Source organism: Lithobates pipiens, unplaced genomic scaffold (genome assembly GCF_037356315.1).
Source record: "Lithobates pipiens isolate NorthernLeopardFrog02 unplaced genomic scaffold, aLitPip1_a1.2 Scaffold_13, whole genome shotgun sequence".
NCBI lineage: Eukaryota > Metazoa > Chordata > Amphibia > Anura > Ranidae > Lithobates > Lithobates pipiens.
Window position 1 is genome coordinate 538921058 of NW_027507718.1, and position 21189 is coordinate 538942246.

The window sequence follows — 21189 nt, forward strand, 5'->3', positions numbered from 1 at the left end:
TCGGGACACGTCTAGAATTTTGTATTTGGAAGAGTTGACCCTTCTCTGGTTGGAGTGATGTACAGCAGACGAGTGATGGGATGATATATTATTTCTATATATATATATAGTAGAGAGTCAGACTGGGTTGGGATAAGAGAGGGTTACTTGGAGGGGGAAGGGATTTCCCTTGCAGGCCTGGTTATTAAGCACCTGGTGGGGGAGGGGATGGCTGGTTTGCTATCAGTGATGAGAAGACCTTGATGCTGGATGGAAGTCTCCATACATGACTTCAACCTGCTGGGTGAGTTTGCCTGAACTGGGACTGCGCTATGGCGGATGGGCTGCGGTTGAGGCTCTGCTATGGCGGATGGGCTGCGGTTGAGGCTCTGCTATGGCGGATGGGCTGCGGCGGTTGGGGCTCTGCTGTGGCGGATGGGCTGCGGCGGTTGGGGCTCTGCTATGGCGGATGGGCTGCGGCGGTTGGGGCTCTGCTGTGGCGGATGGGCTGCGGTTGGGGCTCTGCTATGGCGGATGGGCTGCGGCGGTTGGGGCTCTGCTATGGCGGATGGGCTGCGGCGGTTGGGGCTCTGCTATGGCGGATGGGCTGTGGCGGTTGGGGCTCTGCTATGGCGGATGGGCTGTGGCGGTTGGGGCTCTGCTATGGCGGATGGGCTGCGGCGGTTGGGGCTCTGCTATGGCGGATGGGCTGCGGCGGTTGGGGCTCTGCTATGGCGGATGGGCTGCGGCGGTTGGGGCTCTGCTGTGGCGGATGGGCTGCGGTTGGGGCTCTGCTATGGCGGATGGGCTGCGGCGGTTGGGGCTCTGCTATGGTGGATGGGCTGCGGTTGAGGCTCTGCTATGGCGGATGGGCTGCGGTTGAGGCTCTGCTATGGCGGATGGGCTGCGGCGGTTGGGGGCTCTGCTATGGCGGATGGGCTGCGGCGGTTGGGGCTCTGCTGTGGCGGATGGGCTGCGGCGGTTGGGGCTCTGCTATGGCGGATGGGCTGCGGCGGTTGGGGCTCTGCTGTGGCGGATGGGCTGCGGTTGGGGCTCTGCTATGGCGGATGGGCTGCGGCGGTTGGGGCTCTGCTATGGCGGATGGGCTGTGGCGGTTGGGGCTCTGCTATGGCGGATGGGCTGTGGCGGTTGGGGCTCTGCTATGGCGGATGGGCTGCGGCGGTTGGGGCTCTGCTATGGCGGATGGGCTGCGGCGGTTGGGGCTCTGCTATGGCGGATGGGCTGCGGCGGATGGGGCTCTGCTATGGCGGATGGGCTGCGGCGGTTGGGGCTCTGCTATGGCGGATGGGCTGCGGCGGTTGGGGCTCTGCTATGGCGGACGGGCTGCGGCGGTTGGGGCTCTGCTATGGCGGATGGGCTGCGGCGGTTGGGGCTCTGCTATGGCGGACGGGCTGCGGTTGAGGCTCTGCTATGGCGGATGGGCTGCGGCGGTTGGGGCTCTGCTGTGGCGGATGGGCTGCGGCGGTTGGGGCTCTGCTATGGCGGATGGGCTGCGGCGGTTGGGGCTCTGCTGTGGCGGATGGGCTGCGGTTGGGGCTCTGCTATGGCGGATGGGCTGCGGCGGTTGGGGCTCTGCTATGGCGGATGGGCTGTGGCGGTTGGGGCTCTGCTATGGCGGATGGGCTGTGGCGGTTGGGGCTCTGCTATGGCGGATGGGCTGCGGCGGTTGGGGCTCTGCTATGGCGGATGGGCTGCGGCGGTTGGGGCTCTGCTATGGCGGATGGGCTGCGGCGGATGGGGCTCTGCTATGGCGGATGGGCTGCGGCGGTTGGGGCTCTGCTATGGCGGATGGGCTGCGGCGGTTGGGGCTCTGCTATGGCGGACGGGCTGCGGCGGTTGGGGCTCTGCTATGGCGGATGGGCTGCGGCGGTTGGGGCTCTGCTATGGCGGACGGGCTGCGGTTGAGGCTCTGCTATGGCGGATGGGCTGCGGCGGTTGGGGGCTCTGCTATGGCGGATGGGCTGCGGCGGTTGGGGCTCTGCTATGGCGGATGGGCTGCGGCGGTTGGGGCTCTGCTGTGGCGGATGGGCTGCGGCGGTTGGGGCTCTGCTATGGCGGATGGGCTGCGGCGGTTGGGGCTCTGCTATGGCGGATGGGCTGCGGCGGTTGGGGCTCTGCTATGGCGGATGGGCTGCGGCGGTTGGGGCTCTGCTATGGCGGACGGGCTGCGGCGGTTGGGGCTCTGCTATGGCGGACGGGCTGCGGCGGTTGGGGCTCTGCTATGGCGGACGGGCTGCGGCGGTTGGGGCCCTGCTATGGCGGCTGAGGTGGGCCATGGAGAGGAGTTTGGTAACTTCCTCAGTGGTAACAGGGCTGAGGGCCTCGGCGCCCCCCATAGCAAGCTGCTTACTGTGGGGGCACTCGGCAGAAGGAAGGGGCCTGGAGCCATGGATGGGGGACCTGAGAAGAGGAGGATCTGGGCTGCTCTGTGCAAAACCACTGCACACCCAGCAGGTAAGTATAACGTTTATTTTTAAACAAAACAACTGACTTTATTATCACTTTAATCTCTTCTTATATGAAGCTTCTGTTATTTCCATACTGGGGATCACCTATATACTTCCGGGTAATGTTATATGCTGGGTGTAGTAGTTCTTCTGCTCCCCATTACTTTGATTAGATTACTGAATAATTTCCCAGGAAGGGAGTCCCCTCTTTTCCCAAGTGTTCTTCCAGGACAGCCCTTGAGAGATGGAGCTCCTCCCATCGACCCAGGAAACACATTGCCACAGTTCAAAAGGCGGTCCCTCAGGTCCCTGGTCAGTCATTTGTGTTTCCTCCGTCGGAGGAACATGTTGCCAGGAACCTGAAGGCCCCTCTCAGGGGCTGCCTGAGAACCTGTAGCCATGAGGGACCGGGTCCTATTCCTTGGCTGCAGTTTTGGGTCCATACCTTTTTTTAAACGGCTCGGGTACCGTCCAGCTGATTCGGAGCAGACCCGTTACCCTCCTCCTTCCAGTGCCGAGGTGGCCAGGGGCAGAATGGCGCTGGTTTCCCCCAGGAGCGGTGAGTGGAACCTCCATCTCAGCTCCTTGTTGCGGTGGGGTCGGAGACGCCGAGCGTCACTTCCGGCGGAACCGCGTCATCACTGCGTGCCGAGACTTCCGGTTCCGGGTCTCTAAAGGTACAAGGAGGAGAGGGAGAGCCAGCGCTGTGCCTGTGAAGCCCGACCAGCGTCCAGCAATACCGGACTAGCGGCGGGATCGGGAGCATCAGAGGGGACCATGGAGGCTATTCCCCAGGATACTCCGGCGGAGACAGGCACCAGCCAATCCCAGGTAGGCTGCTGGGCATGCTATTACTCTGGTGGAGTGGTGGTGTTTGTAGGCTGGGTCCTGTAGTGCCCCCACGGTGGCGGTTTACTCACAGTGAGATTGTTTGCACTTGGTGATTGAAGGAGGGGACATGGGGCTGACGCTAAGAAATCCTTTTGTCTTCTTATTTCAGGCTAAAGAGATACCAAGGGAAGACAAGACAGGCCGCAAAAAGTGCCCTAATTGTGGGAATAGGTTGTCCTCGGGCTCTAACAAAGCCCTATGCAGGCAATGCATTGCAAGCTTGCTTAAATCTGAGGCAGATTCCCCTTTAGCAAAGTTTTTGGGCTCCTTTAAAGAGGAAATGGCGTCGACCTTTAAGTCCCTCCGGGAGTTAATCACTGACGTGGGATCAGCTGCAGCTGCCTCCACGAGTAAAACAACTATAATCTCATCCTCACCATGCCTTACAACACCCAGCTCAGGGGAGCCCCGTATGGTCAGGGAGCCTAGCCCCACGTTGATTAGTCCCGAATCCTCTGACACTGACTCGGGTCAGGAAGAGGATCAAGCAGCATCTAAAGCCTCAAAGTATAGATTGTCTCTCGAGGAAGTAGATGAGCTAATGGGGGCTATCTATGATACGCTGGAAATTGAGGAGGAAGAAACTCAGTTATCCAGACATGATCAAATGTATGAGGCTCTGGGGAAAAAGAAAGCAAGGTTTTCCCTATACATAAGGTGCTTTCTGACCTTGTCCTTAAGGAGTGGTCTGAACCAGACAAGAAGGTTTTCTTTCCTAAATCCCTTAAGAGAAGGTTCCCTTTTGATGAGAGCCCAGAGGCGGTCTGGAATAAAAATCCTAAACTAGACGCCCCTCTGTCCAAAATCTCAAAACAGGCTGATCTGGCCTTTGAGGATATGGGCCACCTGAAAGATCCCATGGACAGGAGAACAGACATTGTCTTAAAGAGGGCCTGGGATGCCTCTATGGCAGGGCTTAAAACCAGCTCTAGCCACTTCTTGTGTAGCTAGAAACCTGGAGTTCTGGTTATCGCAACTACAAGAACATTTAAAAGCAGGCACTCCTAGGGGGGAGCTTCTGAAATCCTTCCCTATGCTTTTTAAGGCCACCAGTTTCATCTCTGACGCCTCCACGGACTCCGTAAAATTTGCGGCTAAGTCAGCAGCACTTTCAGTGGCAGCAAGGAGGTCAGTATGGATGAAAACCTGGGGGGGAGACACGGCGTCTAAGACCCGCCTGTGCAGCGTCCCTTTTACAGGAGACTTAGTCTTCGGGCCTGAATTAGACTCTGCCTTAGAAAGGACGGCGGATAAAAAGAAAACCTTTCCCGCAAAAAAGAAAAATTTTCAAAGAAAAATTTTTCGTCCCTTTAAAGAACCCTCTAAACCAGAGAAGAGTTCAATCCCCAAAAAACATTGGTCGGGGCATAAAGGGAAAGGAAAAGGGGGCATACTGTTTAGCCGCCCCAATCAGGATCCCAAACCCCAGTGATGCCAGGGTCCCTGTGGGAGGAAGATTAAGCCAATTCCTTCCACAATGGGAAGAGACAACTTCAAACGAATTTGTCTTAAACATAATAAAAAGGGGTCATGCGCTGGAGTTTCACAGCCGCCCTCCTTCAAAGTTTGTAGTGACAAAACTTCCAAGTCACTCAGAAAAGGCCAGGGCCTTACCCTTACTGATAGGGGAGATGGTGGATCAAGAAGTATTGACACCAGTCCCTATACAGGAACAAGGAGACGGTTTTTACTCTCACATTTTTGTAGTAAAAAGCCGTCAGGAAGATTCAGATTAATTATGAATCTCCGACCATTGAATCGCTCCATCCGTTACAAGAGATTTCGGATGGAGTCCATTTATTCCATAAAGAATCTCCTGCAGAAAGAGATGTTTATGGCTACCCTGGATTTAAGGGATGCTTATCTGCATATTCCAATAAAGGAGGAATGCCAGAAATTCCTTCGAATGGCAGTACAGATAGACACAAGGGTTTACCACTTTCAGTGCCGAGCGCTTCCCTTCGGTCTGTCATCCTCCCCCAAGAATCTTTACCAAAGTTCTCGGAGAGGCTTTAGTTCCACTGAGGCTTCAGTCAGTCTCAATTATTCCCTACCTAGACGATCTACTCCTAACAGCACGCTCGGAGAGTCGTCTTTCTCAGGATCTGGAGTTGACTCAACTCAGCCTGAGTCGGTTAGGGTGGATTGTCAGCCAGGAGAAATCCAAGACAACCCCAACACAGGAGATCCTGTATCTGGGTTACTGGATCAAGTCAGTAGATCAAAAAATTATACTGCCGGAAGAAAAGATTTTGAATCTGTGGCAGAGAATATCTTTTCTTCAATGCAGCCCCAAATGTACAGTGAGGGAAGTAATGTCGGTCTTAGGTCTTATGACAGCAGCCATTCCAGCCATACAATGGGCCAGGTTCCACCAAAGAGACCTTCAGGGGTTTCTGCTAGAACAATTAAGGGCAGAGATCTGGAGGAGGAGGTATCGATCCCCTCAAGGATAAAACGCTCCCTCTGGTGGTGGAAGGACAGGGAGAACCTGAACAAAGGGATTCATTGGGTCCTTCCTATCACTTCAACACTGACAACAGATGCGAGCAGTTGGGGCTGGGGAGCCCACCTCGGCTCAAGCTGGGTCCAGGACAAGTGGACCCCGGAAGAGAAATGTTTCTCTTCCAACTGGAAAGAGCTAACAGCAATCCTGAGAGCGGTCTTAGCCTTTCACCCCACAATACAGGGTCACCATCTACAAGTCCGTTCAGACAATATGACGGCTGTAGCATACATAAACAAACAGGGAGGTACCAAAAGTCCTCGTTTGATGGTAGTAGCCAGACGCATTTTCCAGTGGGCAGAAGCCAATCTGGAATCCATTTCTGCAGTCCACCTGAAAGGGGAGCTGAACAACAAGGCGGACTTCTTGAGTCGACAAAAGATTTCGAACCAAGAATGGTCCTTACACCCAGAGGCATTCAATCTCATAACAAATCACTGGGGAGAACCAGAGGTAGACCTTTTTGCGAACAAAAACAATGCAAAGGTTCCAAATTTTTCTCGCTAAACCCAGGAGATCGGCCCCTGGCTGTAGATGCCTTGCAAACTCCATGGTCTTTCAGTCTGGCGTATGCTTTTCCCCCTCTTCATCTCATTCCGAGGGTCCTAGCAAGATTCCTCAAGGAAAAAACCTGTTTGATTCTAGTAGCACCGTTTTGGCCCAGGAGACCGTGGTTCACAACGTTGCTACAATTGACAGACTGTCCGCCTCTAAGACTTCCCTACAGACAGGACCTCCTGTCGCAGGGACCTCTTTACCATCCACAGGTCGCCACACTGAAGCTTTCGGCGTGGTTACTGAGGAGGAAATCTTAAAGAGTAAGGGCCTGACAGATGAGGTAATTGCGACCTTACTACAGAGTCGCAAACCAGTCACGAGGGCTATTTACAAAAAAGTCTGGCAAAAATTTAATAGCTGGTTGAATAGCCGTGACATAAACACGGCTAATATTCTACAGTTTTTACAGGAAGGTGTAAACAATGGTTTAACCCTAAGTACCATTAAGGTACAGATAGCTGCCTTAAGTGTGTACCTAGATGAACGTTTACAGGAAAATCCTTTTGTCGCTAGATTCTGTAAGGCAGTCGCTAGACGCAAGCCAGTCAGAGTCACCAAAGTCCCATCCTGGGATTTAGCAGTTGTACTAAAAGCTTTCTTGGGGTCACCCTTTGAGCCTATCTCGGAGGCCTCCTTAAGGCTTGTTACATTTAAGACAGTACTCCTGGTGGCAATCACTTCAGCCCGTAGGGTCAGTGAAATCCAAGCCCTTTCCATCAGGGAACCTTTTCTACAGATCCTAGAAGACAGAGTCATTCTAAAGACAGACCCTGGGTTCTTACCAAAGGTAGCTTCTAGCTTCCATAGGTCCCAAGATATTGTCCTTCCCTCATTTTGTCAAAATGCAGCAAATGAGAAAGAGGAACGTTTTCATTTATTGGATGTGAGGAGGTGTATTCTAGAATACCTTAAAGTAACAAATCCATTCAGAATTTCAGACTCCCTTTTTGTCCTTTTCTCCGGACAGCGTAGGGGACAGAAAGCTTCAAAAGTAACCATAGCTAGATGGATTAGGCTAGCTATAGCAGAGGGGTATAAGGCCTTGAATAGAGATCCTCCTGAGGGTGTTAAAGCTCACTCCACAAGAGCGTTGTCTGCATCCTGGGCAGAAAGAGCTGGTGCCACCCCGGAGCAGGTATGTAAAGCAGCCACATGGTCAAGCTTTTCCACCTTTACAAGGCATTACCGACTGGACTTAATGTCTAGTCAGGATCAGGCCTTTGGGAGGAAAGTCCTCCAGGCCGTGGTCCCCCCCCTAATCTGGTAAGTACTTGGGGATCCTCTCAAGGGCTGTCCTGGAAGAACACTTGGGAAAACTGGAGTTAGTACTTACCGGTAACTCCTTTTCCGGTGGTCTTCCAGGACAGCACGATCCCACCCTTTATTTGATTATAATGATGTACTAATGTTATTACCTGTTATGGTTTATATGTTTTTCAGTTCCATCCTTCGGTTCTTGGTGAATGACTGACCAGGGACCTGAGGGACTGCCTTTTGAACTGTGGCAATGTGTTTCCTGGGTCGATGGGAGGAGCTCCATCTCTCAAGGGCTGTCCTGGAAGACCACCGGAAAAGGAGTTACCGGTAAGTACTAACTCCAGTTTTCATAGCCCTTGTGGTGGGGGGGGCCTTGTCCTGTGGTTGGTTGGTGGGGGGCCCTTGTCCTGTGGTTGGTTTGGGGGGGGCCCTTGTCCTGTGGTTGGTGGGGGGGGGGCCCTTGTCCTGTGGTTGGTGGGGGGGGGGCCCTTGTCCTGTGGTTGGTGGGGGGGGGGGCCCTTGTCCTGTGGTTGGTTTGGGGGGGCCCCTTGTCCTGTGGTTGGTTTGGGGGGGGCCCCTTGTCCTGTGGTTGGTGGGGGGGGGGCCCTTGTCCTGTGGTTGGTGGGGGGGGGGGGCCCTTGTCCTGTGGTTGGTGGGGGGGGGCCCTTGTCCTGTGGTTGGTTTGGGGGGGGGCCCTTGTCCTGTGGTTGGTTTGGGGGGGGGGGCCCTTGTCCTGTGGTTGGTTTGGGGGGGGGGCCCTTGTCCTGTGGTTGGTTTGGGGGGGGCCCTTGTCCTGTGGTTGGTGGGGGGGGGGCCCTTGTCCTGTGGTTGGTGGGGGGGGGGCCCTTGTCCTGTGGTTGGTTTGGGGGGGGGGGCCCTTGTCCTGTGGTTGGTTTGGGGGGGGGGCCCTTGTCCTGTGGTTGGTTTGGGGGGGGGCCCTTGTCCTGTGGTTGGTTTGGGGGGGGGGGGGGCCCTTGTCCTGTGGCTGGTTTGGGGGGGGGGGCCCTTGTCCTGTGGTTGGTTTGGGGGGGGGGGGGGGCCCTTGTCCTGTGGCTGGTTTGGGGGGGGGGGCCCTTGTCCTGTGGCTGGTTTGGGGGGGGGGGGGCCCTTGTCCTGTGGTTGGTTTGGGGGGGGGGGCCCTTGTCCTGTGGTTGGTTTGGGGGGGGGGCCCTTGTCCTGTGGTTGGTGGGGGGGGGGCCCTTGTCCTGTGGTTGGTGGGGGGGGGGCCCTTGTCCTGTGGTTGGAGGCACTGCCAACTTTATTATCAATTCCACTTAGTGGAAGATTCTGGTTCTCTCATTTTATCTACAGGTTTTGCATCATTTGGGGGATGGGGTCATTTCTCATACCCCCCCCCCCCCCACCTCCCAAAAAAAGTTTAGATTGTGTGGATGTTATTGGTGAATCTGGGGTAACAGAGTTCATTTTATGTTATCTGGGGATGAGCTGAAATCCCCCCCACCCCCCCCGTTCGCCTCCAGAACTTGAGAACAGGCAAATAATTTGTGTGAACACCATTAAAGTCTGTGGGACACAAACATGGAAAACCAAAAGTGTTCATTTTAAAGTCTTAAATGCCAGTTATTGCCATAAAAAATGTTTCGGGGGCCCGGCTCCTGCCCCAGGGGGACATGGATCAATCTGTTTTTTCGGGAGCAGTGATTTTTTTTTTTTTTTTTTTCAGAATGCTTAAAGTGAAACAATAAAAGTGAAATATTCCTTTAACAGGTTCCTGACCGGCGCACGCCGATGTACGTCGGCAGAATGACACGCGCAGGCAAATGGGCGTACCTGTCCGTCCCTTTAAATTTGCCGCCCTGTCATTTGCGAGCGCGCCGCCGTGCCGGGACCCCCGTGAGTCCGGTCGTGGGTCCCGCGGACTCGATCGCTGCGGGCATACCCGCGATCGTCTCACGGAGCGGCTGAACGGAGAGATGCCGTTGTAAACAGCATCTCCCCGTTCTGCCTAGCAACTAGTGACGCTGATCTCTGCTCCATGTGATTGGAGCAGAGATCAGTGTTCACTAAATGAAAGCCCAACCCCCCCAACAGTTAGTAACACACCCCTAGGAACACTTAACCCCTACACTGCCACCCACTGGTTAACCCTTTCACTGCCAGTGTCATTTACACAGGAATCACTGCATTTATATAGCACTGATTGCTGTATAAATGACAATGGTCCCAAAAATGTATCAAAAATGTCCGATGTGTCCGCCACAATGTCGCAGTCACAATAAAAATCGCTGATCGCCGCCATTACTAGTAAAAAAAAAAAAAAAAAAATTGATAAAAATGCCATAAAACTATTCCCTATTTTGTAAAACGCTATAACTTTTGCGCAAACCAATCAATAATCGCTTATTGCAATTTTTTTTTTTTTTTTACCAAAAATATGTAGAAGAATACGTATCGGCCTAAACTGAGGGAAAAAATGTTTTTTTTATATATTTTTGGGGGATATTTATTATAACAAAAAGTAAAAAATAATGCGTTTTTTTTTTTTTTTTTTTTTTTTTCAAAATTGTCGCTCTATTTTTGTTTATAGCGCAAAAAAAATAAAAACCGCAGGGGTGATCAAATACCACCAAAAGAAATCTCTATTTGTGGGGGGGGAAAAAAAAGGACGTCAATTTTGTTTTTGGAGCCACGTCGCACGACCGCGCAATTGTCAGTTAAAGCGACGCAGCGCCGAATCGCCAAAAAAAGTTGTCTGGTCTTTGGCCAGCAAAATGGTCTGGGGGGGGGGGGGGGGGGCTGAAGTGGTGTTAACCACTTCCAATCCCAGCCATTGTAATATGACGCCCGCAGAGTGGCTCTCCCATCCTGGGCCATGATGTCCTCGGCGTCATAGGGGGCGCGCGTGCGCCTGCCTTGTCACTCGGGAGCCGATGTCTGGTGGGCACCCGCGATTGCTCGTCACAAAGCAGGAACGTGACTTTATAATAGAATACATATCGGCCTAAAATGAGGAAAAAAATTAGTTAAAAAAAAAATTGGGATATTTATTATAGCAAAAATACAAAAAAAAAACAAAAAAATTATATATATATATATATAAAAATATTTTGTTTTTAACTGCAAAAAATTAAAATACTGCAGAGGTGATCAAATACCACCAAAAGAAAGCTCTATTTGTGGGGGGAAAAAAAACAAAATGTTTCATTAGGGTACAACGTTGCATGACCGCACAATTGTCATTCAAAATGTTAGTGATGAAAACTGGCCTGGGCAGGAAGGGGGTGAAAATGCCCAGTATTGAAGCGGTTAAATATGGTGCTGGGGGGTGTCCTTAGTATGCCTGTAAAGTGGCGCATCTTTCCCGTGTTTAGAACAATACCACAGCAAAATGACATTTCTAAAGGGAAAACGCATTTAAAACTGATTGCGGCTGTAATGAATTGTCGGGTCCCGGCAATATAGATAAAAATCATTGTAAAAGAAACGGCATGGGTTCCCCCCCCCCCCCACTCCATTACCAGGCCCTTTTGGGTGTGATATGAATATTAAGGTAAACCCCCACACCAAAATAAAAAAAAATTGCGTGGAGGTCCCCCCGAAATCCATACCAGGCCCTTATCCGAGCATGAGAGAGCGGCCCCCCTCCTAAACAATACCAGGCCACATTCCCTCAACATGTGGAGGGTGTTTTGTGGTCCCCCCCCCCCCAAAAAAAAAACACCTTGTCCCCATGTTGATGGGGACAAGGGCCTCTTCCCCACAACCCTTGCCCCGTGGTTGTGGGGGTCTGCAGGTGGGGAGCTTATCAGAATCTGGAAGCACCCATTCACACTGGGGGTCCCCTTGTTTAAAGGGGATCGGGTACATTGTACCCCTACTCATTCACCAAAGAAGTGTCAAAGTAAAAATGACAAGAGACAGTTTGGGACAAGTCCCCTTTTTATGAAGAAAAAAAAAAGTGTCCCAGATTTCCATTCATCTTCGATCACAACGTCCGACGAACCGAGGAAAAAAACTCCGCCTCCATGGGAGGCTCCCGCTGACTGCAGGTTTTCTGCATTGACAGCTGTTATATAGCTGAGGGCGGGGCCACCTGGTGATGTAAACGGGTGACCCCCCCGCCCCCCTTTTGACATCACGTGGCGTCAGGGGGGGGTGGGGCCACCTGTTTATGTCACCGGGTGGCACCGCCCTTAGCTATATAACGGCTGTAAAAGCTAAAAGCCTGCAGTCGGCGGGAGCCTACCATGGAGGTGGAGTAGTTGCATTTCTTTATTTATTTTTTCGGTCCGTCGAGCGGCGTGATTGACAATGGCGTTACATCGTGGGACACTTTTTTTTTTTTTTTTTTTTTAATAAAGGACTTGTTCCAAACTGTCTCTTGTAATTTTTACTATTTATTATTTTTTTTTATTTTTTTTTTATACTTCTTTGGTGAATGAGTAGGGGGTACAATGATACCGGATACCCATTCACATGGAGGGGGTGGGATCTGGTGGTCCCCTTGTTTTAAAGGGGGCTTCCAGATTCTGATAAGCCCCCCCCCCCATCTGCAGACCCCCACAACCACCGGGCAAGGGTTGTGGGGATGAGGCCCTTGTCCTCATCACCATGGGGACAAGCTGTTTTGGGGGCGTTCCCAAAACACCCTCTCCATGTTGAGGGCATGTGGCCTAGTATGGTTCGGGGGGGGTGCTTTCTTGTTTCCACCTCTTTTCCTGTGGCCTGTCAGGTTGTGTTATTTTGGCACAGGGTTCCGCTTAAAATCCGTACCAGACCTGAAGGGTCTGAAAAAAAAAAAAAATACGTCATGCGCAACCCCCCACCCTATTACCAGGCCGGTAATAGGGTGGGGGGTTGCGCATGACATATTTCTTTTTTTTTTTTCAATGACTTTTATCTATATTGCCGGGATCCGGCAATACATTACAGCTGCGATCAGTTTTAAATGACGTTTTTTTCCCTTTTTAGAAATGTCATTTTGCTGTGGTATTGTTCTAAACATGGAAAAGATGCGCCACTTTACAGGTAGACTAAGGGGACTCCCAGGCACGATATTTAAAGGAATATTTCACTTTTATTGTTTCGCTTTAAGCATTATTAAAATCGCTTCTCCCGAAAAAAAACTGCAGTTTTTAAAACTTTTATTTTTTGCATTGATCCATGTCCCCTGGGGCAGGACCCGGGTCCCCCAAACACTTTTTATGGCAATAACTTGTATATAAGCCTTTAAAATTAGCACTTTCGGTTTTTCGTGTTCGTGTCCCACAGACTTTAACGGTGTTCCACGGCTTTTCAAATTTTCCCGCGAACGCCGCGTAATGTTCGCTGGTCGAACGCCCCGATTGAGCTGAACTTGCGTTCAACTGGAACATCAGGCTCATCCCTACTGATAATATAAAATATTTCTGCCGAGAAAAGTGACGTGGTCTCTGATTATATGGTCTGTGTGTAGATAAACGTGGAACTTCTCTTCTCTCTCCTCTCTCAGGATTATTCCATAAGGAGGTTCAAAGAGCAATGATGATACGCAACGTGCAGTAAACCCATCAACCAATCACACTGCAGTAAGTCTGAATATAATTATAGATTATTGAACGTTGTAGATTGTTTTCTATCTTAATAAATACAGTGGGGATCGAAAGTTTGGGCACCCCAGGTAAAAATGTGTATTTAATGTGCATAACGAAGCCAAGGAAAGATGGAAAAATCTCCAAATGGCATCAAATTACAGATCAGACATTCTTATAATATGTCAAAAAAAAAAGTTAGATTTTATTTCCATCATTTACACTTTCAAAATTACAGAAAACAAAAAAATGGCATCTGCAAAAGTTTGGGCACCCTGCAGAGTTAATATCTTGTACTGCCCCCTTTGGCAAGTATCACGGCTTGTAAACGCTTTTTGTAGCCGGCCAAGAGTCTTTCAATTCCTATTTGAGGTCTCTTTGCCCATTCTTCCTTACAAAAGTCTTCCAGTTCTTTGAGATTTCTGGGCTGTCTGTCAGGCACTGCTCTTTTAAGGTCTATCCATAGATTTTCAATAATGTTGAGGTCAGGAGATTGTGAAGGCCATGGCAAAACCTTCAGTTTAGGCCTCTTGATGTAATCCCCCGTGGATTTTGAGGTGTGTTTAGGATCATTATCCATTTGTAGAAGCCATCCTCTCTTTAACTTCAGCTTTTTCACAGATGGCATCAAGTTACCATCCAAAATTTGCTGAAATTTTATTGAATAAATTTTTCCTTCTACTCGTGAAATGTTCCCTGTGCCATTGGCTGCAATACAACCCCAAAGCATGATTGATCCACCCCCATGCTTAACAGTTGGACAGAGGTTCTTCTCATTAAATTCTTTGCCCTTTCTTCTCCAAACGTACCTTTGCTCATTCCAGCCAAAAAGTTCTATTTTAACCTCATCGGTCCACAGAACTTGTTTCCAAAATGCCTCAGGCCTGTCTATATGTTCATTTGCAAAGTTCAAACGCTGATTTTTGTGGTGAGGACGTAGAAGAGGTTTTCTTCTGATGACTCTTCCATGAAGACCATATTTGTACAAGTATCTCTTTATAGTGGAATAGTGTAGCACAACTCCAGTGTCTGCCAGATCTTTCTGGAGGGATCGTGTAAGTCAAACGTGGGTTTTGAATTGCTTTTCTCACAATCCTGCGAGCTGTTCTGTCTGATATTTTTCTTGGTCTTCCAGATCTTGCTTTAACTTCCACTGTTCCTGATGACGGCCATTTCTTAATTACATTCCGAACAGAGGATATTGACATCTGAAAACGCTTTGCTATCTTCTTATAGCCTTCTCCAGCTTTGTGAGCGTCAACTATTTTCAGTTTCAGTTTTCTAGACAACTGCTTAGAAGAACCCATGGTGCTGATTGTTGGGGCAAAGTCAGATGAGTCTGGCCATTTAAAACCTTTGAGATTGACATCACCTGGTCTTCCCAGACGATGATTGAGAACAATCCATGACACTGGCAGGTCTCAGCTTTGCAAAGGGGGCAGTGCATGCTATAAATTCTGCAGGGTGCCCAAACTTTTGCAGACGCCATTTTTTTTGTTTTCTGTCATTTTGAAAGTGTAAATGATGGAAATAAAATCTAACTTTTTTTGACATATTATAAGAATGTCTAATCTGTAATTTGATGCCATTTGGAGATTTTTTCCATCTTTCCTTGGCTTCGTTATGCACATTAATACACATTTTTACCTGGGGTGCCCAAACTTTCGATCCCCACTGTAAGTCTGATGGCGTTCAATCTTCTCACTTTACTCTTCTGTCCTCAGCGATGGCGTCTTCTCATCTGAAAGAGGATCTGGAATGTTCCGTCTGTCTGAACGTTTATACGGATCCGGTAACCCTGACATGTGGACACAACTTCTGCCGGGACTGTATTGGTCGTGTGTTGGATACACAGGAGGAGGATGGAGGATATTCCTGTCCTGAATGCAGAGAAGAATTCAAGAAACGTCCCCGTCTTAAGAAGAACATTACTCTGTGTCAGATATTGGAGGCCCCCCAGACTACGCAAGGTGGTCAGGACAAAACCGGGACCTCCTGTACTCGCTGTATTCACACGCCTGCACCTGCTGTGAAATCCTATGTGATGTGTGAAGCTTCTCTGTGTGGCAATCACCTGAGAGTCCACAGCAAGTCACCAGAACACGTCTTATGTGACCCCACCACTTCCCTGAGGAACAAGAAATGCTCCGTCCATAAGAAGATCCTGGAGTATTACTGCACTGAGGATGAGACCTGTATCTGTATGTCCTGCAGGCTGGATGGAGAACATCGGGGGCACCAGGTGGAGACTCTGGATGAGGCCTCGGAGAAGAAGAAGAAGAAACTGAGGAATGTTCTGCAGAACCTGATGACCGAGAGAGAGGAGACGGAGAGAAGAGTCCAGAGTCTGCAGGAACATAGAAGAAAAGTACCAGGAAAAGCAGATGGTGAAACGGAGAGCGTCACTGGCCTGCTCAGAAACCTCGGGAGACGTCTGGAAGACCTGAAGAAGAGAGTCCGGAGGGAGGTCTCCGTGCCGGCTGAGCAAGTCTCTCTATCATTGTCTGATATGATCCAACAGCTGGAAACGAAGAAGGAGGAGCTGTCCAGGAAGATGGAGGACATTGAGGAGCTGTGTAACGTGACGGATCCACTGACTGTCCTACAGGAATCGGACACAGGTGACTTGTGTGATACTGAGGATGGAGATGATGAGGACAGAGAGAGACATGATAAACTCCTCCATAATGGAGGGGATCTGGCTGTGGGGGGGATGTCGCACACATCACACACGGGTTTATCTGATATCATGTCTGGGGTAATTGTACAGAAATGCCCAGGCACACATGTCTATCCACATTCTACTACAAAGGGCGAAGGCCACATCAATGCCGAACCATCCAGGAAACGCCCCCCATCCACCCCCCTCAAAGAACCATGCTGGAGACGTCCCCAACCCACCCCCACCATACAACACTTGCACAGCCAGGCTGGAGGACCAAACGTTGGGGGTGTACAGCAAACGTCGGGGTTTACAGACATATTACTGGATGAGAGGACAGCTGGTAGTTATCTACATATATCAGATGACGGGAAAACTGCATCCTGGTTATCCAAAAGCCAAAATCACCCAGGAACACCGGAGAGATTTCGGTGTTCTCAGGTGATAAGCAGTCAGAGGTTCTCCTCCGGGAGACGTTACTGGGAAGTGGATGTCGGGGGGGCAGAGTTCTGGACAGTCGGGATGTGTTACCCCAGTATAGACAGGGGAGGACGTTGGTCACTGATTGGATATAATAAGAAGTCTTGGGGGTTGGGGAGGGGGTGGGGTAATCAGTACTCAGTAAAACATGACAGTAATGAGGTCCCATTACCCGGCGATGTCTCCAGTGGGAGAGTCAGGATAGATCTGGATTATGAGGCCGGGCGGATCTCCTTTTATGATCTGTGTGACCCGATCCGACATCTCCACACCTTCACCACCACCTTCACGGAGCCCCTCTATGCCGGGGTATACATAGGGGGATTAGAAGGTTGTATAAAGATATGTGGGGGGAAACCCCATGTGAGAAATTTGCCCAGTGACTGGTGACATCACAGGGTGGAGAACCTGATTGGTGCAATACTGATTTTTGTATAAAGCTGCAGGTTCTGGGCCCGTCATCGTCATTCCTTTACATGACAAATCCATGGATCTGTGATTGGCTGGCTCTGGTGGTTCTCACTATAAACACAGCCAGTGCTAGTCCTATTCCTATTGGTTATGATGTAGAGGGGGCGGGGATTGTGGACAGGTTATGGGGGGGGTTATACAGTTTCGGGAAGGGGAAATCCTCGGCTCTGTATATGGGAATATTGATCAATGATTGGATATAGATAGAATGATGGGAGGGATTGGACGATGACTACAATCACCATTAACCCCTTCAGTCCTGACACCTCTATGATCCTTATGGAGCTGAGCAATTGTTCCATGTGGCCCTATTCCTCTGATAAAGAGAAATAATTCTCATATGATTTACTAATGATGAAGTGCTTATATGCTAATGTGAGGTTCTTCATATAATAACAGGTTCTCTATCTAGAAGGACTTTACAGAAAGATGTTATTAGAGGAAATTGTTGTTCTCCGGGATCCTTGGAAGGTCTTGTTGGGGAACATAGAGACAGTTGGTCTCCTTCTTCTACAATGAGGGATTTGGGGGTCTGGAGGTGGGACAAGCTGATAAGGTGTTCAGTGATAACAGAAATGAATGTCTCTTGTAATGAATGATGTGCTGCTTGTACAAATTCTTCAGTGAATGATTTAATTTGTAAAAATGTTGTTTGGGACGGTCCTCCATGACAACTTGTCCAGGATTGGAGGGTGAAAGCCTCCCGTATGATGAAGAGGTGAGATCCTTGGTCCACCTGCCATGTCTAAGGATCTCCACACACCTTCATCTCTCTACTCTCTAATCTTTAATTTTTACTTTTGTAACTCTTCCCTTCTAAATAAACTTCCAGAACCTTCCCCGGGATCAGAGGTCGTTATTTCTTCATCACATTCCACAAGAACTTTTTAATCCCGATGGAACACATCCATCATTTTATTGGGACACACAAGGCTTCCTATGGTCAGGATTGTCCTACAAAGATCAGTTTTAACTTATGACTGTTTTAAAAAAAAAGGGGTGAATTTATAAAAATATTAGAGCTTTTCCTCCTGAGCAACTAATGAACCATCGTTCTGTGTAAATGAAGGCAGGACCCTCTTTGTTTTTTTTTTTTTTTTTTTTTTTTTTGTCTTCCAGGGCAGCCTCTGAGACATAGGGCTCCCTCCTCTGGGACAGGAAACACGCGTACCAATTATCTTAAAAGGTGGTCCTCCAGGCCTCCCTCTTCAGTTAATGTGTTTCCTGCCGGACAGGAAGGAGCATGCTAGGAACTTAAAGAGGAAGTAAACCCTGATGGGTTTACTTCCTCTTTTTTTCCCTGCAAAGGTAAAGCATAATGGACTACTATGCATCGCATAGTAGCTCATTATGTGTCACTTACCTGACACAGGAGCCAGCGAAGTCGCCGCTGTCACCTGTAGTCCGCCGCATCCATCTTGGTTGTGGCGTCTCTCGCAGCTCCGACGAATGACAGCGGAGAAGCCGCGATGACGTCACTCCCGCGCATGCGCACGGGAGTCGCGTCTCGGAGCTCCGACGCTGCCATTCGCCGGAGCCGCGATGACGTCACTCCCGCGCATGCGCACGGGAGTAGACAAATTTGGCAAATCCATTCTTGGACTTGCCGCATTTAGTGCGCCTGCGCGCCGCTGTCTACGGCGCATGCGCCGTAGACAGCGGTGCCCATTTTCGGGCAAATATCTCCTAAACCATATAGGTTTAGGAGATATTACTTGGACCTACAGGTAAGCCTTAATCTAGGCTTACCTGTAGGTCAAAGTTGTTTGGAAGGGTTTACTTCCATTTTAAGGGAGCTCCATGTCTCGGGACTGTCCTGGGAGAGCCCCTGGCATTGACTTTCCTCGGCCTGGGCATCCCTCTGTCCTGCTGGCAAAGAGTGAGATGGTGGCTCCACTGCTGCCGTTAGCTTGGGGAGAGTAGGACACCGGGTGACTACAGACCATGTCCCCCTACGGCGCCCGTACCTGCATCAGTCTCTTGGCCAGTGGGTGAGAGTTGGGCATCAATTGGGAGAAGCCACTATGCCCCCGATTGTGTTAGCAGTCTCGTCAAGGATGATTCCATGGCAGCGTCTCACAAAATCCTGACTTCAGTTAAAGATGAGCTTGCGTCCACATTTCAGTCATTCAAGGGAATGATGGACAGGATGCAGCGCCCCCTCACCATCCCTACTCGGGGCAGTCAGTATGCCTTCCCAAATGAGCCCAGTCAGGAGGGTGACGGGGATAATGAGAGGGTACCTAGTTCGCTAGCCTCCTCTCGTGGATTCAGCATCCGACTCGGAGGGGGAGGATGATTCCTCCAGAGGGTCCAGATATAAATCGTTTCTGGAAGATGTGGGGGATTTCATAAAAGTGATTTATGACACACAGGAATTTGTGAGGAGCAGGTTCAATTCTTCAAGCACGACCTGATGTAGGAGGATTCTAGTGCTCATAAGGCCATGTTTTTTTTTTCCCCCGTGCATAAATCTAAAGCAGATGCTTCTCATCCCTGGGATAAAATTCCTAAACTGGATTCACCGTTGGCCAAGGTCTCAAAAAAGACAGATTTGGCCTTTTGACTTGGGATCGCTCAAAGATCCCATGGATAAAAGTGGGGACGGGCTGCTAAAGAGGGCTTGGGATGCCTCGCCAATTGGGTTGAAGCCAGACCTTGCAGCTACTTGCGTAGCCAGAAATCTGGAGTGCTGGCTAACGCAATTGAAATCCCACGTTTCGGCTGGTATGTCTAGGCGGCAGCTTTTGAAATCCTTTCCCTTGCTGTTTAAGTTCCGGAAACTGCCTTTTGGTCTGTCCACTTCACCGAGAATCTTCACGAAGGTTCTAGCAGAGGCCTTAGCCCCGGTAAGAGTCAGGGCCATTACAGCAATCTGTTTTTTCCCTTCTTTTCATCAACTAGAGAGGGCTTTGCAGGAGGCCCAGAGTTTCCTGCTATCTTTCGGGTGGCTAATCAACCAGGAAAAGTCCCAGCTGACCTCAGCACAGGAGCTCCTGTATTTGGGGTACAAAATCGCTTCAGTGGAGATGAAGGTGTTTCTCCCCAGAGAAAAGATCCTGATGGGGGAGCAGGCTGTAGCCTAGCTTCCAATCAATCAAGTAGCCCTGGTCAGAGAGGTTATGTGAGTTCTGGGTCTGACGTCCTCTTTCCTAGCGGTTCCTTGGGCAAGGCTTCATCAGCGCCCTCTGCAGAGTATCATGCTGTGTCACTGGGATGGCAGAAAACAAAGCCTAGATCAACCTATGCTCCAACCAGCCAAAATCAAAAGGCCTTTATGGTAGCCAGCTCATCACTGTCTGAAAAAAGGTCTGTCCTGGGCCCGTCCTGCGGCCATAGTGGTGACAACCGATGCCAGTGCATTGGGATGGGGCACCCACCTGGAGTGGTCCTTGGCTCAGGGAGCCTGGTCACTAGTAGAGGTCAGTCAACCCTCAAATCAGAGGGAGCTTCTGGTGATTCTGAGGGCTATAGAGGCTTTCCAGTCCCAGATAGGTGGACAGCACCTACAGATACGGACAGATAATGCGGCAGCTGTCGCATATGTGAACGAGCAGAGGGGGCACAAGGAGCCCTGCCCTACAGACCATAACGAACAAGATTCTGTGCTGGGCCGAGGTAAATCTGTCCTTATTATCAGCCATTCACCTAAAAGGCTCTCGGAATTGGCTGCCGGATTTTCTCAGCCGCCAGCATGTAAGTCAGGAGGAATGGTCTCTCAACGTGAATATATTCAGAGAGCTTGTGCAATGTTGGTGACAGCCAGAGGTTCACCTCTTCGCCTCGGAGAGCAACAAGAAGGTGGCACATTTCTTTTCCATCCACCGGCTGGATCAGGCCACAGGGATAGATGCCTTTGCCAATCCTTGGCAGTTCAATCTGCTATGCCTTTCCTCCATAGCCACGGTTCTCCTGAGATTTGTGGCAGAATCGACAAACCTCATCCTAATAGTGCCATTTTGGCCAAAGAGACCCTGGTTTGCCATCTTGAAGAGACTATCAATTTGTCCTCCATTGCCTCTCCCGGTCAGGGAGGACTTGATCTCCCAGGGCCCGATTCTACACCCGCAAATGGAGAACCTCTAACAGCCCGGTATCTGAGGAACAGCTGTTGAGAGCTCAGGGATTTTCAGAGTGATTAGGACTCTGCTCGAGTGTCGGTAACCGGGAGTAATTTATGCCATGGTATGGAAAAGGTCTAATTCCTGCTTGGAACAGGGCTGAATCATCCTACGATTTCGGCAGTCCTGGATTTCCTTCAGACAGGTGTAGAACTGGGCCTTTCTGTTAGTACTTTGAAGGTTCAGACCCAGGGCTCAAGTCCTGCAGGAACGCATGGGAACTGAGTTCCTGTACTTTTTCCACAACAGGAACTCAGTTCCCGTT

At 50.1% G+C, this 21189-nt stretch overlaps 1 protein-coding gene across 1 annotated transcript; it reads left to right on the forward strand.

Annotated features, from left to right (window-relative positions):
• Positions 1-219: 219 nt before the first annotated feature.
• Positions 220-16837, forward strand: LOC143976230 (E3 ubiquitin/ISG15 ligase TRIM25-like). Its single transcript, XM_077478640.1, has 3 exons — positions 220-283; positions 13112-13187; positions 14915-16837. The coding sequence occupies exon 3, from the start codon at positions 14917-14919 to the stop codon at positions 16720-16722; it is 1806 nt and encodes a 601-aa protein (XP_077334766.1). The 5' UTR covers positions 220-283; positions 13112-13187; positions 14915-14916; the 3' UTR covers positions 16723-16837.
• Positions 16838-21189: the final 4352 nt, after the last annotated feature.

Bases quoted from the DNA above. Each gene is read 5' to 3' on its own strand.
- LOC143976230 (XM_077478640.1), top strand. From the start codon at position 14,917: ATGGCGTCTTCTCATCTGAAAGAGGATCTGGAATGTTCCGTCTGTCTG.